The following is a 23,021-nucleotide window of genomic DNA, read 5'->3' as shown; positions in this document are numbered from 1 at the left end:
CCATCTCATCAGAGGGAGGAAGGACTTTTCTACACTCCTCTCCGCCCGGCGCGGAGGATGGGGACTGGTGCCGCGCAGCCCTTCCCGGCCCTGAGCCCCGACTGAGCTCCACCAGCTCTCCCTTCACCTCTGCCCGCTGAACCCAACTGCCACTTCCTCCAGATCCTGCTTTATAAAAACTCCCTTGAACCAAGTTGTCGTCAGCCAGCCTCTTCTCCCCCAGAAAACAAACTCCAAGACATCGTGACAACAAAGACCACGTCATTTATTTACAAAGCCCAGTGTGGACGTCAGGGACGGGGGGGAGCCACACAGACATCCTCTCTGGATTGCTCGGGACCCTTTCCCATCTGGAGAAGATGCTGCTGCTCTCCCTTCCGCTCGCTCGGCCGTGGGAACTCCGAGCAGCCGGGCTACGCAGCGGAGAGAAGAGCCTTCTCTGCGCTCCAAGAGGGACGTCCAGCTCCAGATCAAAGGCATGGTTGCCGCCCTCTCCTTTCCTTCCTCAAATAGAATTTTCTGGCCTGGAAGAAACAGTGAAGACTCCAAAGGCCAGGGACTGCAGGGGAGAGACTGCTGCACTAACCCCACAGCAAGGAGGGGAGGGGCGGGAGGGGTGCTGCTCACAGCCCTGGCAGCTCTGGAAGGGGTAACCGCACGACCCTCGGGTAGCCGGGGGGGCCTGGCTGGCTGGACTGCGCGTATTCCCGCCCTAGACTGGCCCTTCTGCCCACTTCTCTGGGGTGGGAGAGAACTCGGAACCAGTAATCAGCAAAGAACCCGCCCTCCTGTGTAACTCACCGCGCGTGTGTGCTTACGCCCGCACACACACGCCCACTGCTGAGACGGACCCCAAGCCCTTCGTGTCTTTTGAGGGGGGCTCAAACCAGTGGTACCTGCGGACACCAGCAGGGGCCCCGGAGCCGGTAGGAGCCCCTGTGAGCCCCTTCCTTCAGCTCCGATTCTGTGAGCATCTCTAGGCCTCCTCGGCCAGGCCTGAGCCCGCGCTCTCCCGCCTAAAACAGCTAGTGGGGCTTCCGCTCCCCAAGTGTCAATTCCAACTTCTGAGCCTTTGACTCGGGTCCTTCTCCCCCTTCCCTTCCTCTAGCAAATCATGGGGCTGGTCCGGGGCTTGTCAGTTCCTTGTACAGAGAGGGCGGTCGCCTCCCTCTTTAGACAGGACGACAGGCATCTCCTCTCTCGGGACATCCCAACAAAGCCTGGATGAAGGGACCAGGACACAGCCTGTGCACCTGCCCCTCCCTCCGAGTGTGTGACCCCAGCTCAGATCCGGCTGCCAGGGGGAGGAGGGGGCGGAGGGAAGGAAGAGCCCCCACAAGTAACCATACAAGCCAAGCCCCAGGCCCCCGAGGAACAACCCGTCCCCGCAGAGCAGTTGGCAGTCCCCCTGCCAACCCCACACCACCACCGGGACGTCTGTAGGCTGCGGGAGGCGCGGCAGCGGGGCCAGGAGCTGGGGCCGGCCCACGACACTGGAAAACGGCTCGCGCAGCCCCGCTCCAGTGGGACCCAGATAGAAGACTCTGTAAGAGATGTGCAAGTAAACCCAGAATTCTCAGAGCTCCGGGGCCAGGCCCGCGGCCCTGAAGCCAGCCTGCTGTCTGGAGGGACGGGGAGAAGATGGGGACAGCAGGCACAGAGGGAGGGGGCAGGCGGGCGGTGCGGCCGGCCGGTTAGGAGAGCTGCGAGCCCAGGAGTCTCTCGATGGCTGCGTTGACGTCCCCTCCTGTGGCAATGAGGGCCTGCAGGTTGGCCTCACGGTTGATGAAGCCCATGGAGTGGAGCTGGTCCAGCTGCTGCTGGAACCTCACTTCTGGCGTCTGCACCTGGAGGGACAGGCCTTGTGAGGTGGGCGCAGGACCCCCCGCCCCGGGGCCCAGTCAAATCTGAGGTGTGCGGCTGAGGGAAGGGGAGCAGTAGGTCTTCTCGCACATCCTCAGGGTCAACCAGTGGGCAGGGTGGGGTGAGCTGCCAACAGGGGCCAAAGGGGTGCACCCCAGGTCACGAAACAACCGCATAATAGAAGGGGGGGCACATCTTTCCGGACATTTCAAACAGATCAGCCCATGCTCCTAACACTTTCCATCAGCGCTCTGGACGTGCCCGTGGCACTCTAGGAGCCGAGCGCTCTGCGGTCAGGAAGACGCATGCTCTACACGTGCTCCAGCCCCGGCCGTGTCCACACACGGAGCCAGGGAAGAGGCCAGAGAAAGGTGAAGGGCCTCGCCTGAGGTCTACGCTACTCCTCAGCCAATGCCCTGGCCTTGACTTTGTGGTCCAGGGCTCCAGTGACCCCATGCCCCAGGACACTCCTCCCCAGCCTCAGAGCCACAGGCGCTTCAGTTACCAGGCGCCCTACGATACCAGCACCAGGGCCGGGGCACAGTGGCTGAGGCGCACATTCCGGAGCCACATGCGGGGGCTGGGATCTCAGCTCTGTTACTGACTTACTGGCTGGGGGACTCTGAGCAAGCCACTTCACCTCTCTGCGCCTCCCTTTTCCTCTTATGACAGAGATAGCAACTTGCTGACAAGGCTGTGGTGAGGCTCGGCGCAAATGTGCGCTCCCACGGAGCACTCAGAGCGGTGCCTGGCAGCCAGTGGGACGGTCACTGTTCCCAGCCCCACTCCACGGCTGTAGAAACGGAACTTGGGGATGGCAAGGCCAGCAAGTGGCCGCCTAGGACCTGAGGAGGGCGGGGCCGGCTGACTCCCAGCGCTCCGCTGTCTCCATTCTGCTGCTTGGGCCGCCCCGCGCCGGCCGCCCCGCGCACCTGTGAGCTCCCACCACCAGCCAACAGCTGGACCATCTGCTGCATGAGCTGCTGCTGGGCACCGGAGGCCCCCGCTGGAGGAGACGTGGCAGGGGGTGCTGGCGAGGAGGTGGGCGCCTCGGGCGCGGCCCCGGTGTTGCTGCCTGCCGGGGGTGCCGGGGTCCGGGACATCCCAAAGGAGCCAAGGCTGCAGGCAGGAGAGACCAAGAGGTGGGAGGCAGCCTCTGATAAAGGGACGGGCACGTGAGGTACAGAAGAAGAGCGGAGGGAGGAGACCAGACCCTCGGACACACAGTGGCAGCAGGGAGCACCAGGGGAGGGGGCGGGGAGGAGGAGCCCGCACCTCACTGCCCCCCGCCCCGGCTCCCCCTCACCTGGGTACCAGCCCAGGGGCCTCGGTCTGCAGGGTCTGCAGGCCCTGCTGGATCTGCAGCAGCGCCTGCATGGCGCGGGGGTTGGTGAGGACAGAGAGGGACTCCGGGTTCTGCATCTGGCGGGAAACAGGCACAGGAAGGCGGTGGGAGGTGGCAGGACGCAGGAGGCCACCCAAGCCTGAGGCCGGACGGAGCTCTGCCCTTGCCCTTCGACCCTCCCCACCCACCATCGCTCCCGGCGCCTCACGCACCTGCTGGAGGAAGACTGGGAGCTGAAGGCGCAGCTGCTCCTGGAGCTGGGGGTTCCCCGCAAAGAGCGGCACATTCACCATCATCTGCAGGGGGGAGGGCAGCAGGGGAGGCCTGGGCCCGCCCTCCCCAAGAATCACCCCGGCCCAGTCTCCCTCGGCACCCTCACCACTGCGGGAAGTGTGGGTCTCGGGGTCCCCCGGAGACCGACGTGGGGCAGTGGGAGGAGATGGAGTCACACTCCGGGCCGCGAGCCGGGGCATCCAGCCCCACCCTGGTGTTGGTGGCAGTGTTTGCAAGTTCATGGTGCTCACTCTGAGCCACGCTGCCTTCTGGGCACTTTCCTCGTATGCACTCCCTGAGCCCGCACAACTCCGTGAGGGAGGAGCCACCGCCATGAGTGCTCACAGCGAACGAACAAACCGGGAGGCTCGGTAACGGTAACGGGATTAGCTCGGAGGCGGCGGGCCTCAGACGCCCGCCCCGCGGTCTGGCTCGGGACTGACCTGACCGGCGCCAGTCACTGGCCCCAGCGCGCCCCCCTGGTGGCAGCTCCGTACCTGAGCAGCGAAGTCGGGATTCTGGGCCAGCGTCTGCATCATACTGCGCATGTAGGGAGCTGAGATCACGTTCTGCATCAGCTGGGGGTTTTCAGAGATCTGCTGGAGGAGGGCCTGCATCTCTGGGCTGTTGAACACCCCTGGCACAAGGAGGAAAACAACGAAACAGGAGAAAAGGGGTCCAGATGGAAACCAGCTGCTGCCCTTCCATCTCCCTGCTTGCAATGCTGAGCGGTTACGCAGTCCAGGAGGGCAGCAGTAACACGGGCCCCCGAGTACAGGGGCGTGCGTCCCTCTCCGTGCTGCTGTTGGAAACTGCGTCTCGGTCACGCCCCCCGGGCTCTTCCTGACTCGGGCTCCATGTCAGGGTTGGAAAGGGTCTGACAGAGGTCACCTAGACTCGTGGTTTGCAGACCTGTGTTAGTGGCACAGGCCCTTTCTTGCTTGCTCAAAAACCAAGTATGCCAACGGTCTGCTTAGAGCCTGGCAGGATGGCTGGAGCCCCTCCCCCTCGGTCCTTCCTTCTCCTGGGGATGGTCCAGACACCCCGGGACTGGAGTACAATTTTAAAGCTGTGGATCAGGTTCAAATCCCTGATTTTACAAATAAGGGAGCGGAAGCAACACAGAGGGGAAGAGACTTTTGGATCAAGGTGCGCCCCGCCCCCCAACCCGGGGCACAGAGAAATCAGGGCATCTACTAAAGACACCCCCAGGGTCATATGTATGGTCATAGTCCAGATACATGGGGCATCCCCAAGGATTGTGCAGTGCATAACCCCCACTTCTGTCCACGGCAGCTCTGCACATCCCTCTTCCCCAGCCTCACACCTGCCTGCCCCAGGTGTGCCCCGAGTCCTCCCCCACACGCTCCTCCCCAGTCTGACCCACTGACGATGCTGGATAGTTCCAGCAGGGCTGCAAGAGCTTAGGAGGTGGGCCTGCTTTATTCGTGAGCCATTACCCAGCCTGCTCCCAGGGACAGGAAACACAGCCCAAACCACCCCGCATCCTCTGAGGCTGCAGAGCCCCCTCCGTGGCTTCAATACAGTCTCACCTGTCTTCAATATTCTGGAGCAGTGTGAGCCCCATTCAGTCCTGGGGCAGAGGGACCACCCTGGTGACCCCACTAAGCTCCTTCCACCCTAGGACATACCTGACCCCAGGCTAGCCGCATTGATCCCAAAGGGGTTCGAGACTGTCGGGTGCACCTGGCTGGTCCCCGATCCTCCGGTGCCCTCCCCCCCGGACCCGGGGGCCTGGGAGGTAGGGGGCGAGGGGCTCCAGGGGTTAGGGAGGGGCTCTCGGTTCTCAGTCCGCAGAGGCTGGGAGGATGAGCTGTCGGAGTTCCCGGCCAGGGAAGAGAAGGGATTGTTGCCAAACTGGGAGGAGGGAAAGGTTCTGGGTTAAGGACTGAAACAAAGCAGGGGTAAGGGCCAGGCCCTCTGTGTCCTCTCACCTAACAGCCTCCCCTCCCTGGCAAAGGCACAGGGGCCTGAGACCCCGGAGGGCAGCTCACAACGGGCAGCTCCCCTCTCATCCTGCAGGGTGGGAACTGGCCAGTGCTGGCCACCCAGTCACAACACCCCTCACGTAGCTGGAAACGTCCCGCCTCCCCCGGTGGCTCTAAACACTCGGGCTCTAGTCTCCTCTGTGCCCTGTGGGACCTGACGTGCACTGTTCCCATTGTGTAATGACGTATTTGTCTTCCTTAGCTCTCAAGGGGCAGAGACAAGGTCCCCTTTGCACCCCTCCCCTGACATTAGAATAAACGATCGTTGGCTTGGTGGGAGCCGGCTCCGTCTCAGCCCTGATCTGCCTCTAGGCTTCCCCTTTTCCAGCCATCTTGGTCCAGCACCCACCCACCCCGAACCCCCCCAGGTCCCCTAAGTGGCATTCTGTCCACCGAGGCGCACATAGCTGAGCCCCTCAGTGGAGCGCATCTCTGGCTGAGCATGCCCTCCCTCCGCTGCTTCCCCCACACGGTCTCCTCCTCCTCAGCCTCCTTCCTGCAGCTAAACGGGCCCCCTCGGCTGTGTCACCCACCTCGGGGTCTGCACCCCATTATATAGTGTGCTGCCCGAGGCAGCCCCCAAAGTTCCTCCCTCCAGATCCACCGCACCCAGGAAGGAGCTCTGTGCAGGGGTGTGCTTGCTGACGGGAGTCCACACCCTATGCCCCTGCTCAGGCTCCCTCTCCTGGGGTGCCGGGTGGCCCTCTCCTAAGCGGGAGGTACCTGAGCAGCCTCGGCCGCTCCTCACCACGGGGCTTCCTGCTTACTCAAAGTGGGTCGCAGGGACCTGAGCTCACCCAGGACCCTGCAGCCCTGCACTGCGCTTCTTCTGCCTGACCTGATGCCTGCTGACAACAGGCCAGCAGGCCAGGGTCCGCACGCCACAGCCTCAGGCGCTGTCCCTGCTTCCGACATCCTGCCTGGTGACTCGCCCTGCACCCACCACCGCTGGGCTCTGGGCCCCGTTGTTCCCGGCACGCTCTCTGGACCGAATCTCTTTCTGATCTCCCTCTAGCAATGATGGCAGCCATTTATTGAGCCCCTACTATGTGCCTGGCACATTTATTCTAACGTTTACAGTAGCCCTCCAATATACCAGTTCTCAAAGTGTGGTCCTGGGACCCCTGCAAGGTTTAGCACTGTTTTTGTAGTTCTGAGGTGCTATTTGCTTTTTTTCACTTTTGTTGTCTTCATCAGTGTTCAATGGCCTTTTCCAGAGGCTACGTGACATGTGACATTGCAATGGACCGAACGCAGAAGCTGAGCTGCGAGTCCAGCCGTCCTGCAGTAAAGAAGTCTGCAAACACTAAAACAAGGCCACTCTCTGCTCAAGTTTTGTTTTAGGAAATTGAAGCTATTTTTTAAAAGAATATGCTGTTTATGTGAACATGTAGTTGATTTACTCTTATTTTAAGATGAATTAATAAACATTCCTTACGTTTCTCAGTCTTAATTTCAGATGCAGTGAATATTGATAGATCTAACCCAAAGAAACAAAAGCTCTCTGGGGTCCTCAGTAATTCTTAAGCGTCTAAGGTGGTCCTGAGGCCAAAATGATCAAGAACTGCTGCTTTATTATGTCGCCTCCAGTCTGAAAACGTGGAAGCTAAGACTCAGAAAGGTGGAGCAACTCACTTAAACCCGCACCACTAAAGATGGTGGCCAAGTATCTGAACCCCAGTTTGCTGACGCCAAATCTCCCTTCCTCCAACTGTTCCAGCGGCTCCTACGGCCTAGTGTGGATCAGAATTAGCCAGAGGGCTTGTCAGAAGCCTTTCTCAGCTACTGGATTTTTTTTTTTAACCAGGTGCATGCATTACTTTGATGTATATTTTTAATTAAATACTTAAAAATAATTTAAAATAAGTAAGTTCCTTTCTTCTTTATATAACTTTTTATTAAAATAAATTCTTTAAGGGGCACCTGGGTGGTTCAGTCGGTTAAGCATCTGCCTTCCGCTCAGGTCATGATCCCGGGGTCCTGGGATGGAGCCCCGCATCCGGCTCCCTGCTCAGTGGAAGTCTGCTTCTCCCTCTGCCCCTCCTCCCTCTCGTACTGTCTCTCACTCACTCTCTCAAATAAATAAAATCTTAAAAAAAAATTCTTTAAAAAACTCATAGTTGAACCCTATAAGCACCTTCTAAAATTTGAAAGAGCAATGCCAAGAATAACCAAGAAGATGTTGGAAAATAAGGTGGGGGGTTTACTCTACCAGGTACCCAGACTTAATTAAGACAATGTGGTATTACTGTAGGGACAGACAAACAGACCAGTGGAACCCTGTAGAGTCAGCAAGACACACACTTATTTGTGGAGATTTGCTGTAGGCCAGAGACAGCATGAGCAAGGAAATCTGTTGGGATAGCACAAACCACTCAGGATACAGGGCTTTTCTCTTCCACCAGGAAAAAGTAACTAACATGAGACCCCACCCTCCCACCTGGGCACTGGTTTGCGGGGTGTGTTCGGTGTGTGAAAATCCATAGGGCCGTACACTTATGATATGTGTACCTTTCTGAAGCCATATTATTCTCCAATAAAACATTTTTAAACGTTTTGAAAAAGCAAGTTAAAAATTATATGAACAGCAGGATACCACTTCTATGAGGTTTAAAAATATGCAAATCAATGCTCTAAGTTATTTATGGATACGAACACAGGCCATAAAAGAATCGAAATGGTAAATACCAACTTCAGGGTGCTGGTTCTCTCTGGAGAGGGAAAGGGGTAAAATGGGGCAGGGAATATGTGAAGGCTGCAATTCTATCTGTAACGTCTTATTTGCAAATATTAAACATGTCCAGGAAACTCTAAAAAATACTAACATTAGTTATCTCTGGGGTGGAAAGGAGGTGGCTGGGAGATGGAAATAGAAGGATTCCTTTTGTTTACTTTGCATAACTTGGGAACTTTGAAGTGTGTAAGTGTATAACGTATTCGGTGTACATTAAACTTAAAAAAAGAGCCAAAAAGCACTGAAGCTCCATATACGGCAACACGTTAGGGCAACGTGGATACAAAAGAATGCAGTATTTTTGTCTGTAATTTTTATGTGGTTGGAAGAATTCGTAAGGCACTTTCGAAAGTGCATCTTCCCAAGCCTGATTCCAGAAACTGAATCAATAAATAGCTCAAAGGAGGGGCCCAGGATTATCGACCAGCCCCCTAGGTGATGCTGATGCAGGTGATCCGTGGACCACACTTGAGACACACTGTGCTGGGGTCGGCTGTCTCACTCCAGATCTGCCCCACCACCTTTGAGCCCCTGCCGCACGAGGCTGTCAGATCCCTTGGACGCTATGCCCCACCCCACCCCCCACATCCCCAGGGAATTCTGCTACCTTCTGCCCTACTGTCTCCCCGCCCCACCCCCCACCCCCGCCCCAGGCAGAGCTGGACCATCCCCGCCTATGCCGTGAGAACTGCTTCAAGCCAAGGCCCACTCTCGGAGGGCTAGATCAGAAAAGAGGAGCAGACAGCACCCCAGGCTTGCCTGGGTCTGGGGGAGGGACTCCTGAGCCCCAGCAGCCCTCCCACAGCCTGGCCCCCGGCCCCACCTGTTCCCGGGCAGCACTGAACATCGGCTCCTGGATGTCCGTGTACATGCGGCGGAGGGCGTTATACCCCCCGGGGATGCTCTCCAGGTTGCTCAGGGCCCGGTCCTGGTTCCGCATCATTTCTTGCATCATGGCTGGATTCCGAGCCAGCTCCATGGTCTGGTGGAGAAGGGAGAGACAGGAAGAACCCTGGAAACCGGGGAGTACCAAGCTTGGACAAGGGTGGGCCCTGAGGAGGGGGTCTGCATCGGGACTAGGGGCCAGGGCCCAGGAACCGCCCCACAGGGGCAGCGGGTCAGGTAAGTTGGACTTCCTTCCGCTTACAGTCACCTTGGCTCCAATCCTGCCTCCCTGTGGGCACCCAGCTTTTTGTGCTGTGGTACAGTAACCCCCAGGCAGGGTGAGGGCAACCGCTCCCCTGCCTCAGGTTCAGGAGGCCCAGGTGTCAGGGAGTAAAAGGAAACTGAGCAAGAAAGGAGGCAGCAGAGGAAATCAACATCTATTGAGCACCTACTACATACAGACACCTGGCAAAGCCATGTGCACAACTGAAGTCATGGGATCCCCACAATTCTTGTCCCAAGGAGGTATTTCTGTCCCTATTCTGCTGATGAGAAAATAGGCTGAGACTCCCTGGGGACACGAAGCCAGCAAGCGGTGAAGCCAGGTTTCGAGGCCAGGTGGGTCTGCCTGCCCAAGATCACACTGTGGTTCCTGGCAGATGACCACAAGTTGGGGAGGGAAGGCATTCAAGCCAGGACAGTGCTGCCGACACCCTCTAACCCCGGCCCAAGGTTTCTGGCCCGGCCAGACCATGAGAAACCCGAGCATGGGGGCTTTCTCTCTGGACCCAACAGCTCAGTGTCAGTAAGGGCCGGCCCGGGTCAGCCCCAGGGGACAAGCCCCCACGACACAGATGACCGCGTAGCTCCTGCCTGTCCATGCCCGACTGGGGACGCCTTCCCAGTCCTTACTCCCAAGCCCGCTCTGTACTTGCGTCTCCGAAACACCTTTATGTCTAAGATGGGACCCCGACTCCTCACCCCGTGACTCCTGCCCTCACTGTCTGCCAAGGGACCTCCGCACCGCTCTGGACAGTGAAGAACACACTTGCAGATCCTCGCGCTGAAGGAACTGATCTTCCGATGAGCCCGGCCCCGGTGCCCACAGCCCTGCTGCCCTCGTCCTTCCCTGGCCCCCAGTGCCCTGGGCCCTAAGACGCAGCTCCCAAAGACCAACACGGAACTGCCTCTGTGGGGTCTCTGTCCGCCACCGGCCCTGCCCAGCTCCAGGGCTCCCCCAGCGCCCCCCTGCCTTTGCACCTGCTGTCCCTCAGCCCTGAACGCTCTCCCCTTTCTCCCCCTCTGGGTCTCAGCTTGGGTGACACTTCCTCCAGAGGCCGCCTCTGAGGCCCAGGGCAGGGTCGGGAGCCCCTCTCTGTGCCCCTGGGGGATCATGAGACTATATGATAGCACCAACCCCACTGCATTACAACTGTGTGCCTACGAGTTCCACTTCCCTTTCCAGAAGTTCCTGGAAAGCCAGACCCATACCCCCAGTGTTCACAACATGGCTGCTGGGTGAGCAAGCACACACACAAGCCAACGCAGGACAAGGTGGCCCGGCTGGTGCCCTCCGGGTTTGTGTCCTGTCCGGCCCCACCCCAACCTTCTCTCACATCTACCTGCCTCATGAGCTCCGGGTTGTTGAGCATGTGGCTGATCTCAGGATTCCGCTCCATCAGCTGCTGCATCTGGGGGTTGGCCATGATCATGTGGCGCATCAGGTCGGGGTTAGACATCATGTCCTGGACCAGGGGATTCTCCATGATCTGGGACAGCATCTCGGGGTTGGACATCAGCTGCCTCTGCATCTGCTGCTGCAGCTCCATAAAGTTGGCAGAGCCCAGGCCCAGGCTGCCCAGGCCCAGGATGCCCCCAAAGCCAGCTGCGGGGAGGGGCCGGGGTCACAGTCGGCCACAAGCCCCTGCCCCCACCTGGCCGCAGCCACTGCGCTCAGGTCTCCATGAGGAGCCTTGCCTGCTTCTCGCACTTCCCCTTCCAATCCCTCCCCCGGCCCCAGCCCTGCCCCACTGCTGGCAGAGATGGGAGCCCAGTGGACCGAGACCTCTCTGGAGGCAGAGGCTGAGAGCCGGGCACAGCACAGAGAGGGTGACCAGTGGGGGCCTGCTCAATCAGCAGTAAATATTCCCCAGCTGGCTGCTGCCGGACACCCCTTGTCCCCAACTTCAACACCCTCACCCTGCATATTCTCCCCATCCCCAACCCCATTCCGCCCCTCCCTCTGAACACTCATCCATGCTCCCCTCCTTGGGGAGGCCCTAGTAGACTGGCTTCCTCCCCGGCTTCGCCCAAGCACCAGTGTCTGGAACGCCATGTCCAGGGGTCCCCATCCCCATCCGACCAGAAGCAGGGACCACACGTTTCTGCCTCCTCTTGGCTCTCCCCGCCTCCCTAGCCCCAGACAGGGCTGTGCCCTCCTCCCTGAGGGCTTACAGAGTATGGATGCAGTAGCACTGGGGGGTCCCTCCCCAGCCCCCGGGGAGGGACCCCCCCCACTGCTCCTCCGGCTGCCGCTGCCAGCCTCTGAAGTAGTACTGCCCGAGGTGGAGGGCTGGGCAGGGGTGGCAGGCGAAGCGGGCGTGGTGGAGGGTGCTGAGGCAGGGTCTGGAGTGGAGGGAGAAGAAGCAGTGGCGGCAGCTGGATCTGGAGCCCTGAGGACAGAGAAAGAAAGTCCTCGCTGAAGTGAACAGGAAAGGGAAGACACCGAGTTCCTTTCGGTGCGGCTCCTGCCCTAACGTAAGCCACCTCCGAAGCCACCCTCAGGCGGGGCTGGGGGGGAATCAGGGGGAGGGTGGAGCTAGTACCATCTGCCTTCAGGGCGTTCTGGGAGAGGCAGGTGAGGTTCCTTTCCCCTGCAGGGGAGACAGTAGGGCTGCCTGGCAATCCCTCTGAGAGCCACGTTCCTGGGTGTGGCGTGGCCCTCCGGGGACAGGTGAAGGTGAGGAAGCGAGGACCAGAGGGGAAGGCCGGCCCGGCCAGCAGCTGGATCTGCTCCTCTCCTGGACTTACTTCTGAGGGGTCTTGATGACCAGATGGACAGTGAGCCCATCCTTGATCCCATGCTGGCTCAGTGTGTCCCCGTCCTTGAGGATCTTGCCGGCGAAGATCAGGACCAGCTGATCCTGCTGAGCCTTAAACCTCCTGGAGATCTCCTCTTTGAACTGTGGTCAAGAGGCAGAGGTCACTGCAGAGCCTCCCTGGGCTCCACCCACCAGGGACCCTACCTCTGGTCTGGGAAGCCCCTCTGCAGTCGAGACCCCATCCATCCAGGGGCACTGAGCAGCTCCCGCGTTAACCAAAGAGATGGACCAGTGACAGGCTCCTGTCTCGGCTCAACCCCAGCGTCTCCCACCCTAGAAGGCCTAGCCAGTTCTCCAGACTCCCTCCTCGGTCCCTCCCTCCAGCTCCCCAGGATGAGGGTGCTGCCTGGGGCTCTCTCTGTCCCAGGTCCTTCAGCAGCCTTGGACCCAGGCCTGTCTCTCTTCAGCCTTCGGTTCTAGACTCCAGGTTTCTCTGCCTTCCAGCCTTCGCGTAACAATGACAACACACAGACCCCAGATGGTCTCTAACAGCAGCAACTATTCAGGAGTTAAGAGTCTCAGTCCCATGAGATAGATATGAATTATCACCTCCACTTTCAGGATGAGAAAACCGAGGATCAGAGCAGTAACGTGACTTGCCCTGGGCGGACTGGAATTCAGGTCTTGACACCAAAGCCCCAGTTCTTGACCCAACACGCGGCCTCTCAGCTAAAGCTGATTTCAGATTGAGCTCTGCAGGGCAGAGCATGTAAATTCTGGAATGCAGTCATTTTGTAAGGGGGGAGGGGAGCAGTGAATGCACTAAAGACTGGCTTGGGGAGAGTCAGACTCCCCAAATCCATCAGCTCTCCCCGCAAACCCAAACAAACCAAAACAGGACACTCTCAGTAAAGAGTGCACTTGCTAAGCCAAGGCAGCTTCCAGATCTCTTCCTTCCAACCAGATGGCCTATCTTAAGCCCCGCCTATGAGAAATTCTGGAGCTGCCACAGGGGGTGGCGAACACAGGCAGTGTTCCCTCATTCACTCAGCCGACACACTTTTATTGAGCACCTACTGCACACCGTAAGTCCCGGAGGGGCCGAGGGCCCACTGTAACCACCTCGATTTGAACAGGTAGGACGGATAAGGGCCGAGGGAAACGCTCGTCCAGCGCCCCGCGCCCCAGCACTCGGGGGAGCCCCCCGCCCGCTCCCCGGCGCAGCACTGAGCCCGGAGGCCGCCCGGCCGCGGCCCCTCGAATCCCGGACCAGTCCTCAGGGCGCACGCTGCCCTCAGACCCCGAGTCCTGCCCCTCCCCGGTGCAAGGTGCCCCCTCCCAGCTCTCCGCCACGCCCCCAACCCAGGCCACAAGGCGAGCCCCGGCCTCGAGTCCGCCGCACGCGCCGCGCCGGCCGGAGCCCCCTCGTAGGACGCCCCCAATCCCGCTCCCCCCCTCCCGCCCCTCCGAGAGCCCGCAAGGCCCCCACCCTCCCCGCCCGCCGCCCCACCGCCTCGGAGCCACCCCTCTCTCCGCAGACCCCTCCTCCGCCACCCTCGCCGCCCGTACTACCTCCTTGACTGAGGCTCGATCGCAGATCACAATTTCCTCCTTGTCCTTGGGGGTCTTGACGGTGACCCGAATGGGGGGCCTGGCCTCGGCCCCGCTCGGCTCCGCCATGCCGCCGCCGCCACCCGGCCGCCCGCCAGCCCGTCCCGGCCCCTCCTCCTCCTCCCCGCCCGGCCGCCCGCCCGGCCGGCTCTGCTCCGGCCTCCGCCCCTCCGCCCTCCCCTGCCCTGCCCTCCCCTCCCCTCCCCTCCCCTCCCCTCCCCTCTCCGCGGCCGCACCGCCCTCCGGACAAACTGCGCCCACAGCGCCCCGGGCGGCCTGGGGGGAGCACTGCAGCCGGGGCGGCCCGGGCCTCGCGGGGCGGGGCGGCCTCCCCGAGACAGCCCGCCGCCGGTCCCGGCCCGCCGCCTCCGCTGTGACTCCGGCTCCGGGACAGAACGCCGTGTCCCTGTCGCCGCCGCGTTGTCCCGGCTCCCGGGCCTCTCCCGAGTCGGAGGCGGACTGACCCCCGCGTCTGGACGTCCACCCAAGTTCTCATCTCGAGGACTGCCTATGCCCCCGGAGGTCGTGGCCTGCCCGGCGTCTACTGAGTACGGTTCCAGAGGCCTTTCCGAGCCTTGGTCTCATCTCACAGGGTCGTGCATAACGTAGGGAACTGCCCAGAAAAGTAACCAAACGTGTGCCTGACAAACACTGGGATTTCTTTTTTCAGTTTCTGGTCGTGGGTTGTCAAGCGGGCATGCTGACTCTTCTCTCCGCGGGGTGGCGGGGAGGGGAGTGGGTTGTTAAACGCCCTTCCAGTCCTGCCCCAGTCCTCTCGCTCCCGCTCTCTACCCCCCAACAACCGCGTGGTTCCCCGGGAAAGGCGAACTACAGTTCCCAGGGTGCGCCGCGAGGCCACACGGAACCACAACTCCCGGCGCCCCCCGCGGCGGGGCGGTGTTGCGTCGCCACCCCAGAGCCGGGCCGGGACCTCCGGGTCGCGGGGAGTTCCGGAGCGGCGGGGAGCTCGGGGAGGTGCCCGCGGAGGCCCGCGGGAGGCAGCTCGGGGTTGGCGCGGAAGCCCGGGCCTGGGAGCCGCAGGCATGCTGCGTCCCAAGGCTTTGACCCAGGTGCTAAGCCAGGCTAACACCGGAGGTGTCCAGAGCACGCTGTGAGTGCGGCCGGAGGAGGCGAGCCCGTGGCGCGCTGGGGAAGGGTCTCGGGGGGGGGGGGGGGCGGAGGGCAGAGGTGCGGCGGCCGGCGGGAAGGGCCGCGCTCTGCCCAGACCCCTGCTTCCTGGAAGCGCCCCGGCGGGAGGTGGGGCGAGAGCGCAGGCGTTTTCTCGCCGCCCCGAGCACGTCCCTGCCCCTTCCCGCCGCTCGCCAGGCTGCTGAATAACGAGGGCTCTCTGCTGGCCTACTCCGGTTACGGGGACACGGACGCCCGGGTCACCGCGGCTATCGCCAGCAACATCTGGGCCGCCTACGACCGCAACGGGAACCAAGCGTTTAACGAAGACAATCTCAAATTCATCCTCATGGACTGCATGGTATGGAGAGGGGAGCCACTCCCTCTGTCCCCCAAGGGGGTCCCCATGGGGCTACCTGGACCCCACCCTGGATGGTTGGAGGGGCAGGGACAGGCTCTCCGCGGGCTACCAAGAGTTGGTCTGCTGCAGCACCGCGGTAGGCAGGACCCTGTGCATCAAGTAGTGGTGAGGAGGGGGCCCGGGACCCAGTGTCTGCCTGGGCTTCTGGCCTCAGCTGGCCACGCCACTTGTCATTCGTGGAGCCCTGGGTAAGTCACTTGAGCTCTCTGAACTTCCTGACCGCATCTCCAACGTGGGAACAGTAATACCGCCCAACAGGAGTGCATGACACAGGCTTGTCGTGAAGATGACACGAGAGGATGTAAACTGTACAGTGTTGTCACCCCGAGTCACAGGCTCACAGAAGCACAGCAGAGTCTCCAGACCCTCGGCCCATCCCTTCAGTTTACAGAAGAGGGAGCTGCAGCCCAGAAAGGGGAAGTAGCCATTAGACTGTGAATTTCCGGGAAACAGAAAGGGTCTCACTCACCTTCGTATTTGTTCGGCCAACACATGTTTAGGTCCGTGCAGTGTTCTCAAGGATTAGGGAAAAAGCAAACAGGACCAAAACTGCCTTCCTAACTTCTCACAGAAGCTTATGGTTTTATGTGTGCTGTAAAATACGTATGTAAGTCAAAACACTAGGCTGTGAGATATTGAAAATGCTATGTGAAATGGAAGTGAGGGGGTGAGGCACATATTAGGGACAGTCTCACTGAAAAGGTGACATTTCATTAAAGATCTGAGGGAAGTTGGCCAGCCATATGGCCGTCTAGGGGAAGAACATGTCTGACAGAACAGCAAGTGCAAAGGCCCTGAGGTTGATGTAGTTGGAGCAGCATGGGAATAGGGGAGGTGAGTAGGACGTGAGGCCAGAGAAGGAGGGAGTGCAGCACCTGGCTCCCAGCACACAGCAAATGCCCAGTGAAAGTTCGCTGAACCAAACTGAAAAGGCTCAAGAGTGAACTCTTCCCAAAGGATTTCCACTGTAACAGGGCTGCCTACCTCATCCTCACCCCATGCCCAACCAAGGATGCCATTTCGGTTCAGTTGATGACTCCTGCTTGGTGCCTAACCTAGAGTTGGTGCTGTAGGGCAGCAGCTTTCCAACGTCTTGTCCACACCCCAGCCAAAGAAATAGCTCTTAAGTCAGAGCCCACACCCCACCAACTAAAACAAACATGCAGTGCACTCCGTTTCTCTTCTTTTTCATACTGACCCACCTCCTTAATTGATGGAACCCTAGAGTCAGACCTGCAATTTGAAAAACTTTACCATGGGAAAAGAGAATCATACATTAGGTTAATTGCTCCCACACTCCTTAGAGGGTCTTTGGGGTGAACCCATAATAATGATATCAACCATTTGGACGGCCCTTTGCAATTTCAAAACTCCCTCCTGTGTACTAGCATCCTCACCAACTGGGCTGAGGTAGGGGTCACAGAGAAACCAAGTTTCTGCGAGGTTGAGTTTCCCGGGGGGAGGTTGGTTAGTAGGGGGCTGTGCTGACCCTGGAGTCTGAGCTCAGGACCCCACGTCCGGGGCTATGGCCACAGCCCCTCATCTGAAGCCCCCTGCCATGCATGCCCAGGGCATGGAAGGAAGAAGATGATAGTCTCCCTGAAGAGGAGCCCTTGGGGAAAGAGAGGGCCAAGGGTGCCAGGCGGAACATTACATCCCACGATATCACCCCCACCAGGAGGGCCGTGTTGCCATCACCCGGGTGGCCAACCTTCTGCTGTGTATGTATGCCAAGGAGACGGTGGGCTTCGGAATGCTCAAGGCCAAGGTGTGTATGTACCCGTTCCTCTACGACTGTGGGCCCAGCCTTTGTGCTCCTCACTGTCCACTCCCACCCCACCACCTTCTTTGGAGTCTGCAGAGAGCTGACTCCCAGGAGTGGGTGGGGGCTGGGTGCTTAGCAGCGGGCGCCGGCCTGGATTGGGGATCCCTCTAGTGGCAGATCCTGTGCGGGCCTGATTTCTCCTCCCCTCTTGCAGGCCCAGGCCTTGGTGCAGTACCTGGAGGAACCCCTTACCCAAGTAGCCGCCTCATAATGAGCCTTGGCTGAAGCTGGGGTCAAAAAAGATAAATGACCATTTGGAGGGGCAGGGCCCCCTGGGGAAGCCTTTCCGGGTGGTGGGCGGAGGGTGAGACTTTGTTCTTTCCAAGAATAAACTTGAACTCCTATCTTGCGTGATGACTGATTTCTTGAACGGGAGGAGCCGAAGGAGGTGGAACAGAGGATTGCTCAGGAGAGACTCCTGAGGGCCCACCTCTCCCCTTGCCCTCTGACAGCTGGGGCGCCTCAGCGACATGACCATCTCGGCCCTGCCCCTCTGAGCAGAAGTTCAGCCCCCTGATAGGCACACGTCTGGGAGCGACCTCAGAAGCAGCAGGCTGCTGGGGGCCTGTTGGGGGTCCTATTGGACAGTGAGAATATAGGGCCCTGCAAGGCCAGTGTCGTTCAGTCCCAACTTTGGGGGGATGCCTTTTCTGCCCTTGGGGTTGGAAGAGTGTGCACTAGCCACCTACCAGGGCCACCCCACGCTCACACCCTCCAGATCTTGAAGCCCTTTGCAGGCGGTAGGGCTTTACCATGAGACCTCCGATCCTGGGGAGGGGGTGCCAGGGGGCCTCTCAGAGGCATCTCCAGATCCTGCTCCGCACTCAGACTCCTGCCCCACCCGTCTCTCTGCTTACCCTGGGTCCTTAGAGCAGGTGTGGACAGGGAGCTATCAGCCCCTAGCCCAGTGCCAGAGGAAGGGACCGTCCCAGGGGAGAAGGAGGTGGCGAGTTTCAGCTCCACCCAGGGTGAGGAACACCGCCCTTCCCAGGCTCTGGGCTGTCGGGAGGGGCAGACACAACACCGCTCCCAGAATTCTGCACTGCAGCAAGGTGATTGGCACCCGTCAGCGCCAACCCCTCTCCCCAGCAGCCTTTCCCCTGGTGCCCCCAATCACCCCCCACCAGAGGCTCTGAAGGAAAACCAGGAGGCCAAGCAGGTTTCTGCTCCCTGAGAGGCTATTTCTCACTCACTGGTGGCTGCCCAGGTAGGTTCCCGGTCCCAGGAGCCCTAGCCCCGTGCACTCAGTCCTCAGCTGGCTCTCTGAAGGTCCTGTGCCTGTCCCAGCTACCCCCCCCCCCCCCGGTCCCCCCCCCCCCCCCCCCCCCCCGTCTCCCCCCCCCCACCAGCCTGCCCGCCCGCTGCGGGAGCACCGGCTGAGAGCAGACACTCAACCTGCCTAACCTGTCTGACGTCATCCTCTCTCCACCCACCTGGGCCCCAGGTCTCCACCACCTGTCCTTCCTGTTCTCAGCTTCCCTCCTCTCGGCTTCCTTGCAGCACCCCCACCTGCCGGAGCTGAGCCTCCCGGGCCCTGCCCAGCCTCAAGTGGGCCCTCAAGCCCTCTGCCTGCGGAAGGTTCTTTACCCCCAATGAGAGGAGCAGCGGATCCAGGTCTCTGGAGAGCTGAGAGTGGAGGGTACTGAGCCAAGGCATAGACCTGTCACCTCCGCCCCTGAAGCCACTTGTACCCTCCATGCAGAGCCAGGATGGGGAACAGAGCCGAGGAAGATTATAACTTTGTCTTCAAGGGTGAGTTGGGGTCCATAAAGAGAGAGACCGTCAGAGCCAGAGAGCACCCCTCCTGTCTTTTTACCTGTTACCAGGACTCTCCCCAGGCCCATCATTCCTTTGGAGAAGAAAGCAAGCTGCAGGGAGTGGGGGAGGGTCTGGTTACTGGGGCAAAAGTTCTGGAGCTGCCGGAGTGCTCTACTCGTGCAGATAATGATGTTGATCACTCCCCGGTGGGGCCCAAGTTAGGCCCCTCTGCTCCATTTGCAAAGGAAGCCCACATCCCTAGGAATTGTCAAGCGCGCAGCACAAGAGATGGAGGTCAGACTTCAGAGAGGACTTCCCTCCTGAGAAGAGAGGGAATAACCTGGAGAGAAAAAAGCCCTGTTTCTGGGTGGATGTGCAGGAAAGAAGAGAAAGGAGAGCTCTGTCCATTTCGGGGTGAAGACAGGGAAGATGTAATAGATCAAGAGCAGGGTCTTATAGAACCTGGAAGACCCTGGGGGCGCCTGGGTGGTTCAGATGGTTAAGCGTCTGCCTTCAACTCAGGTCATGATCCCAGGGTCCTGGGATCGAGTCCCACATCAGGCTCCCTGCTCAGTGCAGAGCCTGCTTCTCCCTCTCCCTCTGCCATTCCCTCTGCTTGTGCTTTTCTGTCTATCTCTCTGTCAAATAAATAAATAAAATCTTAAAAAAAAAAAAAAAAGAACCTGGACGACTCTGAGGGCTGGGGCCTTGTCTGATGTCCCTTGGCAGCCCCTTTGGGCCCACATACCAGGCACAGGGTCAGCTTGGCTGATCCTGGAAGTATGCATGCATCTTTCCTGCTCCTCGCCCTCAGCCCCTGCATGGGACCCCTGTAGACCCCAGCCCCGGTGCACCCCCACCTCCACATCTCCTTCAGGGCAGGGTGGACTGCAGAGCCGTGATTCCCGGTGCAACCACCCCACCCCACTGCTTCTCCCCGCCTAAGCCCCACCCTCACTGGAGCTGGGACTCAGGCCACTCCGGTTGGGGAACCAGTACTCCGGGCCTCTGTCCAGGAAGGGGAGGCTGGGGCGGCACTGTTATTAGTAGCTGCCCTTTCCTGAGCCCTTCTTTGTGCCAGCCCCGAGCTCGTTAGTCTCCATAACGACCCCAAAACGCGTCTCTCCTTTTGCAAGCGTAGTGGTCAGGAGCCAGATCTCAGCTCTGTCGATTACGATTACAGTTCGTGCAGGCTGGGGTTTCCAGAAGCAGACACTGAGAAGTTTGGGATATAAGGTGTCTATTCTGGCGGAAGGAAGGGAGAGGAGACACAGGGAGAAGCCAAACTGCAGCACAGGATCACAGAGCCTTGGCCAAGGGCGGTGGGGGCTGTGCTGCCCTCACCTTGCTTGGGCACCGGATGCAGGCAGCCCTGGAGAGGCAGGGCGAGCAGAGGGAGCTGGGGGCTGGGGGCTCGTCCTTCTTTGAAGGCAGATCGGGGTGGCACACCTCTGTGTTTGCGAAGCCAGCCATGCTGTCTGGTACCAGCCGCTTCTCCACCAAGTGTCTGTTTTTCTCGCCTCTAAAAATGGGATGATGGTGATCGTGGTACTTGCCTCGTGGTGCTGTGGTGGGGGTTAGTCAATACGTGAAAGGCTTTCAGGATGGTGCCTGGCACATAGTAGGTGCTCAACCACTGTTGACACCTAGTGTCTCCGTTTTACAGACGAGGATGAGTAGCTGACAAACGGTCACAAAGTCAGTACTCAAACCCAAGTCTCTGGGGCTCCAAAGCCCTTGCCCTGAGCACCTTCTGGGCGTGAAGGCAGGGCGAGGGGCCCACCCACTGGCAGGGGTGAGCTGGGATGAGGGTCTCAGCAGGGGGGAGGCAGGAATACACACACACCCATGCCCACACTGCTCCCAGCTCCTTCCTTCCCTGCACACCTTCCAGGGGGCTTTATAGATGTTATAAAAAGAAAACTGAAAACCTAGAAAAGCTGAGCTGCTTGTTCAAGGTCACTAGCCGAGTGAGAGGCCAAGGAGGGACCAGTGACCAGAATATGTGGCTCCCAGGGCGCCAGCCTAGGGGTCCTCCTATAATCCTGGGTGTTCGCTCAGGGTTGCGCAATTTGTGGGTCGTCCTTGCATCAGCCAGCCCCCTTCTCCCTACTCCAGCCCCCAGCTCACCCGTGGTAGGTAAAGCTGGGCCCCGGACGCTGCGCACCAGCCCAGAGGCTCTTCACTGCCCCCCGCCCCGCCCCGTAGATCCCAGTCCTGGAAACCTGGCCATGAAAGAACTGACCTGCCAACAACAACTATCAGCCTGGGTGATATCTCATTTACTTCTTGCAACAATCCAAAAAATAGTATTGTTATTCCCATGGTTCATGTGAAAACGCATGTCAGGGTAGGCCTGTCCCACACTCAGCCCGGTGTTCTTAACTGTCCTTCCTTGGGGACAGCTGGATCCTAACTTCTTACCCCCCTGAACTTTCCCCCCTCCCCAGATGCGTCACTTGCCAAATGTTCTCCCTGCATTTGTGTTCACGTGGCGGCTTCCTGCCCGCATGCATGCATGCATGCATGCACACATGCACATATGCACGCATGCACATGCACAGACACATGCACACATGCACACGCACGCACACACATGCACACACACGCACGCACATGCACAGACATGCACGCACATATGCACACACATGCACACACGCACGCACACAATGCACGCATACATGCATGCACAGACACACATGCACACCACATGCACACAAACAATACACACACGCACACATGCACGCATGCACACACGCATGCACGCGCACACACATGCACGCACAAGCACACACATGCACGGATGCATGCACACACATACACACACATGCACACACACACATGCACACACACTGAGCCTCCTCGTCCTCACGGCTCATACACAGACAGGCACATGGCCTGGTCCAGAAACATGAGCCCTCCCCAGACCTACACCCCGTCCACATCCACACACCCTGCCAACCTCGTAGCCCTCAACACTGATGCCCACAAACAGCCCGCGGATGGCACCCCATCACAAGTGTAGGCTGACCAGACCAAGAAAGCCGCAGTTGAGCCTTGAAAAAAAAAAAAAAAAAAAAAGCATTCTGGAAGCCCCTCCCAGGAGGCTAGGCTCCCCCCTCATTTTCCGGGGCCCCCCCCCCCCCCCCGGGGGATGCCCCCCCCCCCCCCCGAGCTCAGCCCTGTTTCTCCTCTCCTGCAGTGGTGCTGATCGGCGAGTCAGGCGTGGGGAAAACCAATCTGCTGTCCCGGTTCACGCGGAACGAGTTCAGCCATGACAGCCGCACCACCATCGGGGTTGAGTTCTCCACCCGCACAGTCATGCTGGGCACGGCCGCTGTCAAGGCTCAGATCTGGGACACAGCTGGCCTGGAGCGGTACCGAGCCATCACCTCTGCGTGAGCCTGGGGTCGGGGGGCACTGGGGAAGTCGGGGAGTGCCTCCGGAGGAGAGGCCGCGGGGCCATGTGCTCCCTGGGTGGAGCCCAGGACTCCGTGGCCCTGGTGAGCCCCAGGGGCTGTGAGCCCCACGGCCTGAGGCCAGTTACAGTGGTACCAACTGCTAGGGCAACAAGCAGCAGCTGTGGGACCACTTCCCGAGCCTTTGCTATGTGTCCAGGGAGGTATGAGGCACTTTCCATTGAGCATTTGGTGTAATCCTCCAAGTACCATAGGACTAAGATGTTATAAGTAATTCCTGCTTAATACAAGCACCCGAGGCATTGTATAATACAAGCAGGTGGTGTCAGGGGGACCCAGGATGGGGGAGGCTGTGGGATCGAGAGTGGCCCCACTTCTGCTTTGCACTTGGCATCCTTTGCCATTTCACGACACACCTGAAGGGCTGGCCCCCGAGCTACATCTTACTCAGAGGAGGCCGAGGCCACGCCAAACCCTGGCAGCAGCGGGCCAAATGTGAGGAAGGTGGTCTGTGCGTGTGATGGGGGACGGCAGCTGCCGAGGGGCAGCAAGCAGGAGTTCAGGGCTCAGTCACACACACTCTCAGCACTCTTGGACTAGTCACCAGAGCTCTTACGAGCCTCGGCTGACACATCGATAAAACGGGAAGAATCACACAGCACAGTGTGAAGAAGCCCCACCTACTGCCAGTAGGTGGGCCTCCCCCCCC

General features: G+C 59.6%; 3 protein-coding genes across 3 annotated transcripts in view; 2 read left to right on the top strand and 1 right to left on the bottom strand.

Moving 5' to 3' along the window:
* Window positions 1–244: 244 nt before the first annotated feature.
* Window positions 245–13,927, bottom strand: UBQLN4 (ubiquilin 4). The gene is made up of 11 exons (XM_025858830.2): window positions 13,723–13,927; window positions 12,140–12,291; window positions 11,564–11,781; window positions 10,732–10,994; window positions 9,048–9,206; window positions 5,134–5,359; window positions 3,979–4,118; window positions 3,421–3,504; window positions 3,170–3,285; window positions 2,796–2,982; window positions 245–1,847 (listed from the first exon to the last, which is right to left on the bottom strand). The coding sequence occupies exons 1-11, from the start codon at window positions 13,828–13,830 to the stop codon at window positions 1,695–1,697; spliced, it is 1,806 nt and encodes a 601-aa protein (XP_025714615.1). The 5' UTR covers window positions 13,831–13,927; the 3' UTR covers window positions 245–1,694.
* A 727-nt stretch (window positions 13,928–14,654) lies between these two features.
* LAMTOR2 (late endosomal/lysosomal adaptor, MAPK and MTOR activator 2) lies at window positions 14,655–17,479 on the top strand. The gene is made up of 4 exons (XM_025858886.2): window positions 14,655–14,872; window positions 15,088–15,250; window positions 16,989–17,078; window positions 17,290–17,479. Exons 1-4 carry the CDS (start codon window positions 14,805–14,807, stop codon window positions 17,344–17,346), a joined length of 378 nt encoding a protein of 125 aa, XP_025714671.1. The 5' UTR covers window positions 14,655–14,804; the 3' UTR covers window positions 17,347–17,479.
* A 1,139-nt stretch (window positions 17,480–18,618) lies between these two features.
* RAB25 (RAB25, member RAS oncogene family) overlaps window positions 18,619–23,021 on the top strand; it is a 6,346-nt gene continuing 1,943 nt past the window's right edge. Inside the window, exons 1-2 of the mRNA XM_073888600.1 lie at window positions 18,619–18,887; window positions 22,096–22,291. Of these exons, the coding sequence (XP_073744701.1) occupies window positions 18,845–18,887; window positions 22,096–22,291 (239 nt within the window). The 5' untranslated portion in view covers window positions 18,619–18,844. The remainder of the gene's footprint in view (window positions 18,888–22,095; window positions 22,292–23,021) is intronic.

This window comes from Callorhinus ursinus, unplaced genomic scaffold (genome assembly GCF_003265705.2).
Source record: "Callorhinus ursinus isolate GAN/ISIS: 27379988/994484 unplaced genomic scaffold, GSC_fseal_2.0 scaffold92, whole genome shotgun sequence".
In the NCBI taxonomy this organism is placed as follows: domain Eukaryota; kingdom Metazoa; phylum Chordata; class Mammalia; order Carnivora; family Otariidae; genus Callorhinus; species Callorhinus ursinus.
This window is presented reverse-complemented; position numbering and strand designations above follow the sequence as displayed.